Source organism: Trachemys scripta, chromosome 2 (genome assembly GCF_013100865.1).
Source record: "Trachemys scripta elegans isolate TJP31775 chromosome 2, CAS_Tse_1.0, whole genome shotgun sequence".
Classification (NCBI taxonomy): domain Eukaryota; kingdom Metazoa; phylum Chordata; order Testudines; family Emydidae; genus Trachemys; species Trachemys scripta.
Window position 1 is genome coordinate 163,441,738 of NC_048299.1, and position 11,177 is coordinate 163,452,914.

The 11,177-nt window shown below is 64.4% G+C and overlaps 1 protein-coding gene across 1 annotated transcript; it reads left to right on the forward strand.

The window, feature by feature from the left end:
• Nucleotides 1-598: 598 nt before the first annotated feature.
• Nucleotides 599-8,381, forward strand: CABP2 (calcium binding protein 2). The gene is made up of 7 exons (XM_034759419.1): nucleotides 599-815; nucleotides 2,979-3,149; nucleotides 4,888-4,918; nucleotides 5,331-5,465; nucleotides 6,767-6,876; nucleotides 7,427-7,574; nucleotides 7,832-8,381. The coding sequence occupies exons 1-7, from the start codon at nucleotides 744-746 to the stop codon at nucleotides 7,855-7,857; spliced, it is 693 nt and encodes a 230-aa protein (XP_034615310.1). The 5' UTR covers nucleotides 599-743; the 3' UTR covers nucleotides 7,858-8,381.
• The last annotated feature ends 2,796 nt before the right edge of the window (nucleotides 8,382-11,177 follow it).

The window sequence follows — 11,177 nt, forward strand, 5'->3', positions numbered from 1 at the left end:
GTGGCGCTGCGGGGGTAAGGTCCGAGAGCCTGCTGGAGAGGCGGGGTGGACTGGGCAGTGGGGTGGGGTAGGCCAAGGCTGGGCGATGCTCCCTGGCCCTGCTCGTGGGGAGAGCCGGGCCGGGCTGGGCGATGCCCCCTGGCCCTGCCGGTGGGGAGAGCTGGGCCGGGCTGGGCTGGGCTCTCAGAGTTGGGGGTTGTCTCTCCGCCAATCCCTATGGTGCCGCCTTGGGGGGCTCTGGGCCCCAGCACCTGCACAGGTGCCTTGCGATGCCCCAGGCTTAGCCCTGACTTCCCCTCAGCGCAGCAGCCGCACGGAAGCCGGGCCACGCTGCAGGCTGGAGCAGCAGCAGCTGGGCGGTATGGTGAGACCCGCCAGCACCGTCATGGATCAGAGGGCTCTGGGCTGTGACCCAGCTCCACAGGGGCAGGCCCACGGCCTCCACTGGGCCTGTGCAGGCACCAGTCACCCCGTCTCTCTCCGTGGCTCCCTGCAGCGAATGCAGCCGAGCCGGACGCCTGCCAGAGGCTTGCTTGGACCAGGTCCCTGCTGGTGCCATGCCCCAGTGAGCATTTGCAGAGACACCGGCAGCCTCAGATAGAAGCTGTTGGTAAACGCAAGGCAGGGCCAGCCCCGCCGCAGCCCCTGGGCAGAGCCCCGGCTACAGGAGTGGGAGAGTGGCCCCTGCCCTGCCCGTGGCGTTCGCACTGGGGCTTCAGCAGCAGGGAAGGAGAAGCAGCCCCATGTATGGGGGTGCTCAGCCCGCAGCCCACCGCCTTGCTGCTCCCTCCCTCCCCGTGCTGCATGGACACATGGTGAGTGCCGCCAGGGGGAGCCGCTGCCTTCTCACTGCTGGGCATCGCCCAGAGGCGGCCGGAAGCCCTGCCCACCCCCCCGTGCCCTGTGGGGCAGTCTGCGGTGGCCCCGCTGGATGGGTCCCCTCAGAATATTTAGCTGTGGCTAAATGGAAGGCAGAAATTGGAAGCGGGGGCATGACTCTGTGTGCCCCCCCACATGTCGCCTCTGGTGTCCGTCCCGTCCCCCCCCGGTGCAATCCCGAGGGATGGTGTACAGGGCTCGGGGCGGCACCGCCCGCCGCTGGGAGATATTTGTAAATCCCTGGTGATTGTCATTGGAGATTAGGGCTGCATGCCAGCTGGGGGAGCAGTGCCCCTTTGGCAGGTGCCCAAGTGGCAGCAGGCCGGCCAGCTGGCCTTGGGGGAGCAAGAGGGGCCGTGAGCCCCTTGGGTGCCGGGTGGTGGGGAGCGGGGCCATGTGGGGACCAGCTGGGGCTGTCCCTGTGCCCGGAGCGGCGTGACTGAGAGGGGAGTAATCCCGGGATTATGTGTGTGTGGGAGAGAGCCCCCCCCGCGCCCTGCATATCCAGAGATATTCAATAAAAACCTCAAATCCCCACGCAGCCACCGGCCCCTGTTACTATAAAAAACCCCGCCCCGGCCAGAGCGCCAGGCACAGCGCCAGGGCCGGGGCCAGCGCCAGGCCCGCACAGGCATGCTCTCTGGCACGGGGGGGCCCGCAAGCCATGGGCAACTGCACCAAGACCCCTGAGAGGAAGGTCTCCAAGGTAAGACCAGGATGGAGCGGGGCGGGCAGGGGCACACGGGCACTGATCCCTCTCTCCATTCCCCTGTCTGTGTCAGCACCCGGAGCCTGTGGCTCACCCCTGCCTGCCCTGCCCTTCACCCCCCCCCCCACGCCCAGGTTCCTCGTCCTTCTGGGCATCCACACGGCCTACCCTGCTCGTGCCGGAGACACCTCCACCCTAGGGCCAAGGGCACCAGGTGGCAGCATCTACGAAGGGCTCTTGTCCTGCCCCACTCCCTTTGTGCCAGTTGGCTCCTCCTGTGTGTTGGGCCCTGACTGGATCTTTGCTGCAGGGAGCAGGGGGTCCTGGGTCCCTGATGTTCATTGACCCCTCAGTGGGGCCTGTTGGTGCCAGCTGGGTGTGATGGGGATGGGGGCCTGGCCCTGTGGGATGCACAGCCTGGGGTTGCCCTGAGTGGTTTGCTTAGGGGGCAGTGAGCGATCTTAGTGGGAATGGGACAGGGACATGCCAGACTCCATGCCCACCTGCGGGCCTCTGCCCCACACCTGCCCATGGGCGATGGTCTCCCCATACCCACTTAAAGCTGCTCCGGGGGCCCAGTCCCTAAAACACCCCACACTCCTGCTGCCAGGTCCCTGTTCCATGCTCACTATGCCCCCCCCCCATTTGCCCATGGGCTCCTGTCCCACTTGTGCCCACAGGGCCCCACTTCACTCCCACCTCCAGGCCCCGCCTTATGCCTGCCGATAGGCCCCTGACATCCCACCAACAGGCCCATCCCCCCAAGACTGCCTGTGCATGGTCCCTCCACCAACACCAGCCCCCACGGGGCCCCATACACACACACACACACACCAGTGCCAGTGTATCAGGCCCCCAGTGGCACTGGGGTACCACGTGTACATCCCCCCTCAAGCTCTGCCGTCTCAGCAGCTGAGGATGGGATCGTGGGTCTTTGGGTTTGTGTAACCACCTGTGTGATCGGGGGCTGCAGGGTCGGCGGGTTTGTGTCGTGCACCTGAGGGCAGGGGATGTGAGAGTGGCGGGGGGTGGGGTGGGGGGCAGCAAGGACTGTGCCGTGGGTGTGTGCTGTCAGTGCTGGCCTATGGGGAGTAAGGGGACGTATGGGGGTGTCAGCGGAGCTCATGGATTTGGATGCCATGAGGGTGTGTGGCTGCCAGGCAGGTGTGTTGGTGCCATGTGGGTGTGCCAGTGCAAGGAGCGGGGCACTGGGTGGCTGAGGCATATGGGAGCCTCGCTTGGACCCGTCCATGTTCCTCTGTCTGTCTGAATCCCCCCCTCTCCTGTGTGTGACTTGTCAATACAACCCACCCCAGATCTGGGTCCCAAGTGCCTGTCGGGCTGGGGAGGCGCGGGTCCCGCTCGCTGCTAACTGCCCGCTCTGCCGTAGGACGGCAAGCAGCGCTCAGGCACCCCAGGCTCCCCGGCCTCTGGCAGGCACGACCCCGACGACCCGGACGCCGCCGCACAGACCCCGCCACTGCAGAGCTACTCGGTGCTGCATGGGCTGGTGGGGCCGGCCTGCATCTTCCTGCGCCAGAGCATCGCCATCACCCAGCTCGTACGTACCCGCACCCCTCCCACGCCCACTGCCCCACGCCCACCTCCACCTGGCCCCCTCCCTGCGCCCATCTCCACACGGCCACTTCCCCACACCCACCACCTGGTGCCCACCTCCCCACAGCCACCGCCTGGCGCCCACTTCTACACGGACACTGCCCCATGCCCACCTCCACACGGCCCCCTCCCTGTGCCCACCTCCCACGCCCACTGCCCCACGCCCACCTCCACCTGGCTCCCTCCCTGTGCCCACCTCCCATGCCCACCACCTACGCCTACCTCCACACGGCCACCTCCCCACACCCTCCGCCTGCACCCACCTCCCCACAGCCACCGCCCGGCGCCCACTTCTACACGGACACTGCCCCATGCCCACCTCCACATGGCCCCCTCCCTGCGCCCACCTCCCACACCTCCATCTTCCTGCACCAGAGCATCGCCATCACCCAGCTCGTACGTACCTACACCCCTCCCACGCCCACTGCCCCATGCCCACCTCCACATGGCCCCCTCCCTGCGCCCATCTCCACACGGCCACTTCCCCACACCCACCACCTGGCGCCCACTTCTACACGGCCACTGCACCGCGCCCACTTGCTTCTGCCCACCGCTCCATGCCCACCTCCCCACAGCCACCACCCAGCACCCACTTCCACACAGTCACCATCCATTGCCCACCTCCCACGCCCACTCCACCACAGCACCCTCCTCCCACACCTCCATCTTCCTGCACCAGAGCATCACCATCACCCAGCTTGTACGTACCCCGTGCCCCCTCCCACACCCACTGCCCCTCGCCCACTTCTACCTGGACACTGCCCCGCGCCCACCTTCCTCTGCCCACCTCCACATGGCCTCCTCCCCACACCCACCACCTGCACCCACCTCCCCACGCCCACTGCCCCGCGCCCACCTCCTCACAGCCACCGCCCTGTGCCCATCTCCCATGGCTTAACTCTGACCCTGGGCCTGCAGGCCCCAGCCACTCTGTCTCTCTCCATAGCACCTGCAGGGAATGCAGCTGAGCCAGCGCTTTGCAGGGTGCAGCGACCCCCAGAAGCCTTGGCCACCTGGCTTAGAGGCCTTAGGTTGGCACAGGGAGCCAAAGGTGCAGCCAGGGTTCAGCCTGGCCAATGCCAGAGCCTCCTTGAGCCATGCTGCTGGAGAAGCCAGCCTGGCCCCTTCTTCCTGCCACAGGGGATCCCCTGGTCTCTGCAGGGTCTGCCGTTCCCCCAGACAGTCCCAGTGGCTCTGTCGCAAATCCCCGGCCTGAGCTCCCATGGCCAGGGAGCGAACAAGTGATGCCAAGGGGCGGGGACAGAGTCCTACGGATAGTTTATCCCACATTCCTCACAGCTTGAACCTGCCCCTCTGCACCGTGCCCTGCTCCCACACCTCCTCCCCGTCGCCCAGCTCAAAGGTATGTATGCTCACCCTCGCCGGTTTCTCCCCCCACGTCCCCCTCCACCGGCCGCTCCAACCCACGCCCCCACTCTCCATCCAGCACTTGCCCTGCAGCGCCCCATGCCAGCCCTGCCCACGGAGCTGCCAGCACCTGCGTCGTGCAACCACGGAGAGGCCACCCAGGGCACCCATGACGTGGACCCAGGGTCTAGCAGAGGGGTCCCAGATGCTGAGCTCAGGGGAGCCCTCGGGCAGGCTGGGCCAGGACCTGGCTGGGGGAAGGATCCGCAGCAGCCGCTACCCTCTGACCGCTCCCAATTCTCCTTCCTCCCCAGGACCGAGAGCTGCGGCCGGAGGAGATTGAAGGTAAAGGAGGGAGCGGGACCATGGGACGGGGCCAGCCTGCCCTGCTGGGGATCCACCCCCAGCCACCTCCGAGTGCTGCACCCACCCACCACGCCCAGGGACATGGGGCTGTGCCCCTCTAGGCAGTGCTGGCTCCGATCCAGTCCCAGGGCAGGCGACTGGCTGGCTCAGGGGGGCGGGGACTGGAGCATGGGGCCTTTCCCCTCTTGGGGTCTCCTTCAACTATCCTGCCCCCGTGGAGCATTGTGGGATATGTAACGAGTTTGGTGGGTCTCAACCCAGATTCCTGTGGACCCATGTCCCTGTCCGTGGCTGGTGCATGGGGCACCCTCGTTGAGGGGCAGGCTATGGTGTCGGGGTGCCCTGTGGTGCCCAGCACCCCACACACTGTCACGGCGTCTCCCCTGCCCAGAGCTGAAGGAAGCCTTCCGAGAATTCGACAAGGACCGTGACGGGTACATCAGCTACAAGGACCTGGGCGAGTGCATGCGCACCATGGGCTACATGCCCACCGAGATGGAACTCATCGAGCTGTCGCAGCAGATCAGTACGTGCCCATGCCCGCCCGCTGGGGGAGGCACAGTGCCCCTGCCAGGGAGCTCCCTGCTGGGCATGGCCCAGCCCCTGGACTCAGGGCCCTGCACCCCCGGCTTCCTGCGATTCACCATGACTCTCAGCCAGCCAGTAAAGCAGAAGGTTTATTTGGATGACAGGAATACCGTCCAAGACAGGTCTTGCAGGCACAGACAACAGGGACCCTCTCAGTTAGGTCCATCTTGGGGTCCCCGGCCATCCCAGCCCAGTCCCCCTTGGGGGGTCAGAGCCATCTCTGCCTCCCAGCCATCTCTCCAGCCTGCTTCCAGCACTCTGCCTTCAGCGACCCCTCCCACAGCCTTTTCAGTTTCCCGGGCTAAAGAGTCGCCTCGCCTTCAACCCCTTCCTGGGTTCTCATGTTACACACTCAGGTATGCGCCCTCGGGCAGATCCCATCCTGCAATGCAGACTATCCCAGCACACTCCCCTGTCAGCATTCACAGACCACAGTGAGAACAGGCCCAGTTCGTCACAGCCCATGCCCGCCCGCTGGGGGAGGCACAGCGCCCCTGCCAGGGAGCTCCCTGCTGGGCATGGCCCAGCCCCTGCAAAGCTGCAGACCCCTCACCCTTGGCACAAACCCCATCAGGTCCCCTTCCACCCGCACCCGCCCACCACCCTGCGCCCACCTCCACACGCCCACCGCCCTGCGGCCCTTGGGTCCCTCGTCGCCCCAGGTCACAGATCCCATCAGCCCCCCATAACCCTGGGGCACAGACCCTATCAGACCCCCTTCTTGCAAGTCACAGACCCCATCGAGTCTCCCATCACCCCAGGTCACAGATCCCGTCAGCCCCCACATCGCCCCAGGTCACAGATCCCGTTAGCTTCCCCACTCACCATAGTCCCAGGTCACAGACCCCGTCAGCCCCCACATCGCCCCAGGTCACAGATCCCGTTAGCTTCCCCATCGCCGCAGGTCACAGATCCCATCAGCCCCTGCACAGTATAGCCCTGGGTCACAGACCCCATCAGGCCCCCTTCCTGCAGGTCACAGACCTCGTGAGGTCGCCCCCTCACACACACCCCATCGGTTGCCCCAGGACAGAGACCCCATCAGACCTCCCTCCCATGGATCACAAACCCCACAGGCCTTCCCTCCCATGGGATACAGACTCCGTCAGGCACCTCTCCTCCAGGACATGGTCCCTCAACACCCCTGCCTCCCATGGGGCAGAGTCCCCCGCCAGGACCCCACACTAGGCACAGTTCCCATCCCTCCCCATCCTGCGTAACAGCGTTCATGTCTCACAGCTGGGGGGAAGGTGGATTTTGATGACTTTGTGGAGCTGATGGGCCCCAAGATGCTGGCAGAGACGGCCGACATGATTGGGGTGAAGGAGCTACGGGACGCCTTCCGTGAGGTGAGAGCCCGGCGTGGCCCCATGCGCCCCACACACTCTGTGTGGTCCAGCCATGGGCTTCCGGTGGCGCCCAGTTGTGTACCCGCAATGGCACCACCCCATTGATGCCACAGCCTATAGGGCAGAGCAGGGAACAGACACAAGGCAGCTGAACTGGCTCCCGGCAAAGGGAGGGTGTTGGGCAGTCGGGCCAGGCATGAGGAGGGGAGCCGGGGCAAGGGGTGGGTGGCTGAGGTAACGGGGTTAGGCGGTTGGGGCAGGGCAGGGGGCAGGTCTGGGAGTGTGACAGGGAGTAGGGGGGCAGTGGGCCTAGGAGGGCGGTGTGGGGGGTGGCTCGTGTGAGTGGGTAGGCCTATGGATGCGGGGGAGGTATTGGGGGTGGGTGGGCAGGGCAATGCCAGGGACAGGCAGGGCCAGATGCGGCCAGGGCTGTCTTGAGGGTGCAGCAGGGCGGGTTGGGCCCAGGTGTGGGCAGAGGTGCCCTGGGGCAGCCCAGGGACAAGGGGGATCTGCGCCCAGCCCAGCTATCTGCCTAGCGCTCTCCCTGCAGTTCGACACCAATGGGGACGGGCGGATCAGCACAGCCGAGCTGCGCGAGGCCATGCGCAAGCTGTTGGGTCAGCAACTCAACTACCGCGAGGTGGACGAAATCCTCAAGGACGTGGATCTCAATGGGGACGGCCTGGTGGATTTCGAAGGTACTGTGTGGGCAAGGCAGTGAGCTCTAATGGTTAGAGCTGGGGGGCTGGGAACCAGGACTCCTGGCTTCCATCCCCAGCTCTGGGAAGGGAGTGAGGTCTGGTGGGTTAGAGCAGTGGAGGCTGGGAGCTAGGACTCCTGGGTTCCATCCCCAGCTCTGGGAAGGGAAGGGGGCCTAATGGGTTGGGGGAGGTACCAGGATTTCTGGGTTCTTTGTCTTCACTGCCCTAACAGTGTCCTTGGGTTGCTCTGGCAGAGTTTGTGCGAATGATGTCACGCTGAGGCAACAAGTGCCAGTGCAGGGTGTGGGACAAGAGCCCTGCTGTGCCTTACGGAGAGGAGGGGGCTGCAGAGAGCTGGATCCAGCGGCAACTTGGAGGGTCCGGACACCAGAGCAGCACAACGCGCAAGCACTGAGCAAGGACCTCACCTCTCCAGTGCCGGCCCTGCCACAATGCACCCCGACCCCCCACGCCGGCCCCGCTGCTGAGCTCTGCCTGCACCCCAGCCTGCTCATCCTGCATCCCAACCCCACACTGGCCCCTGGTCCACTCTGCCCACACCCCCAGATGGCTCCGCCCGCACCTCAGTCCATGCCATCCCTTGCTCCTGAGATTGGCCTGCACCTCCAAGCCCTGGAGCAGGCCAGTGCCTGGAACACGGACTCAGCCAGGCATATACCTTCTATCAAAGTGCTGCTCCCTGGCTCCAACAATGCTGCCCCTCTCATCTCATCCCTGCTCCTGATCCCACCCTTTACTCTGCCCCACCACCCTGACCTTGCCCCTGATGCTGCCCCTAACACAGCCCCCCCAAACACTGCAATCCAACCCAGGTAACACTGTTCCCAACACCCCAAACCTGTCCCCGACCTAGGGCTGTCCCTGGCATGACACCCCAGCAATCTGCATTCACCCTAATGCTGTCCCCCTGACCTTGCCTTCCACACCCTGGCCCCACTCCCCAACCCAAATGCTGCCCCCTGCACCTGTCCACTTCTCCAGACAGGTTCCCAGTAGGTTTAGAGTGTGTGTCCCCCTGAGCCCGCCCAGCCTGTGCTCCTTGCTTGTCCCCCAAGGTGTTCTGCTTGTGAGCCCAATAGATGATCTAATAAAGAGTTGTTCTTCTTCACACCTGAGTAGGGAGAGTTCAGAGGGGGCACGGGGGTGGGGGGGGCAAGGAGGGCAGCCCTTCCCAAGCTCTCACCATCACCACCCCCCTAGGTGCTGCTGCCAACTCTGGTGAGAGTGGGGTCTGGGCTACATGGGGGGGGGGCAGCTAGGGTCAGACATGGGGTGGGATCTAGGTTTTGGGAGGGTCAGAGATTGGGGGGGCCAGGATCAGTGCTAGGCCCCAGCTTTTAAACAGTCTATTGGAGGAGTCACTCAGTGTGCCAGCCCCCCAAGGGTCCCACTCTTCCTCCGAGGCCGGCCCTGCAGCCTCACTCCCTCCAAGATGGAGCCCCTGGGCTCCAGCCCTCCTGCTTCACCCCTGAGAGCTCTGCCCAGCACGTCCCACTGAGCCAGACCCCTGGAGAGACCTGGCCGCTCTTCGGGGGCTCCGACACCCCAGCCAGCATTTTCAAAACGGTCGGGTTTATTAGTCGCCTTTCACACAGCCCAGGGAGGCCTTAAGTCAGCAGAGAGAACTGAGGGTGGTTAAAGAATCAACCATTCTGGTTGAGCCACAATTTACCAGCCAAGCCCGACCCTGCCCATAAAGCCGTCCCCCACCTCCCGAACCTGCCCCCGACCTAGCCCAAGCTCTGGATCTCTCTGATTTGGTGAGAGCCCCCAGCTTCTTCCAGAGCCCATATGTGTTCCCTGCTGGACCCATCTGTCTGTTCTCCAGGCAGGGCCACGCTGAGGTCACAGCCCCCCTGGCCGAAGCATCCCACTGTTGAGTGTCGATGTGCGAGTCATGGAGCTTGCGCTGTCTCTCTGGCCCCCTTGTCGGTCTGGGTCAGTTTCAGCCAGTAGTTAATGACTCTTTGTTCCACCCAGACAGGGAGGTGACACCCACCCCTATGTCTCTGAGTCTGCCCTGAGAGTAACTTAATCCTTCGCCCCCACACTGGATAGCCATGGCACATATAGGGGAAACGAGGCACACACAGGATTCATAAAACTCTTACAAAATATTCCCACTTTGTCACAGGACAGGGTTCTGGCCGGAAGTTCTCGTTAGTGGGCAATAGGCTGCAGCCATTCCTGCAGGGTGCTGGGGGGGAGCTCTATGTCCCAGCTGTCCTCTTTTTGGGCTTGCTCTGGTGAGTTCCAGTAACCACTGGGTTTGGCTATGTCGCAGCCATGGATAGTCTGTGCTAATGTTCGACACTGGGATCACTGGGACATCAGATTTCAAGGCCAGGCCAGTTGCTGCATGATGGTACTCCTGGCTTCATAACAGTCCCCTTCTAGCTGTTCTCTTGTACCCTGGGTGTGACTCATGCAGCAAAGCTGCCTGTCTCCAGAGAGCCTGACCCATCACAGGGGTGGGGGGAGCTGCCCCAGGTGTGCCCAACCTAGTGATGCTGCCTGAGTCTGCCGAGAGCCTGACCCCATTGCTGAGCATGGGGAAACTACCTCAGGCATGTATCAGAGGGGTAGCTGTGTTAGTCTGAATCTGTAAAAAGCAACAGAGGGTCCTGTGGCACCTTTAAGACTAACAGAAGTATTGGGAACATAAGCTTTCGTGGGTAAGAAGTCTCTTGCACCTGAAGAAGTGAGGTTCTTACCCACAAAAGCTTATGCTCCCCATACTGCTGTTAGTCTCAAAGGTGCCACAGGACCCTCTGTTGCTTTTTCCCTCAGGCATCACCATCATAGGGTTCGGCAGGTAGTTCCTGCCGAACCCTACGAAGCCCATTGCGCTGCCAGCGTTGTTTCCTGCCAGTGGCGTTGGCCGCGCCATCCTGTGAGCGTGGATCCATCGCTGGCCGATGCAGAGGCAGTTACTGGGGTGGGGGGGCAGCTAGTTGCAGGGTGGGAAGGAGGAATTCATCCCTGCACTCAGTGAAAGGTGTGTGTCCCCCCCCCCCCCGCAATCCCTGCCTAACAAAGAGGAGATGCCCCCGCCCCAGGCCCTGAGTGCCCCCATGCAGCCAGCCACAGCGCCACTCCCTGCTCACCAGCTGCGGCCGACGGCTGGCGAGGAGCCAGGCGCTGGCTCCCCTCTCTTGACCGCGGGCGGCCCCGGCCATGCCCCGCCCCCACCCCCCGAGCAAGCGGGGTCTCGAGCAAACTGCGAGCAGGTGGGTGCCCAGTGGCTCGCGGCTGATCGGGGGGGGGGGCAGGGCCCGGGTTCGGGTTCGGCTCCAGCCCAGCGGGCGGGTCCCGTCCCTCGGGAGCCCCGTCTCGGAGCCCGCGGCCCAGCCACGTGGCGCAGCGGCCCGAGAGCCGGGCGGGGGCACCCGGCCCCGGCCTCCCTGCGCGGGCTGGCCGCGCTGCCGCGGGTCAGGGAGCGGGGCCGGGCCGGGCCGAGCGCGCCTAGGCCGCAGCTGGGCATCTCACTGCTCTCCATGGAGACGGGAGGGAGCGCGCGGGCGCCATTACGTATGAGACAGACGTCACAGAGGGGGGCGGAAGACGCAAGCGCGGGGG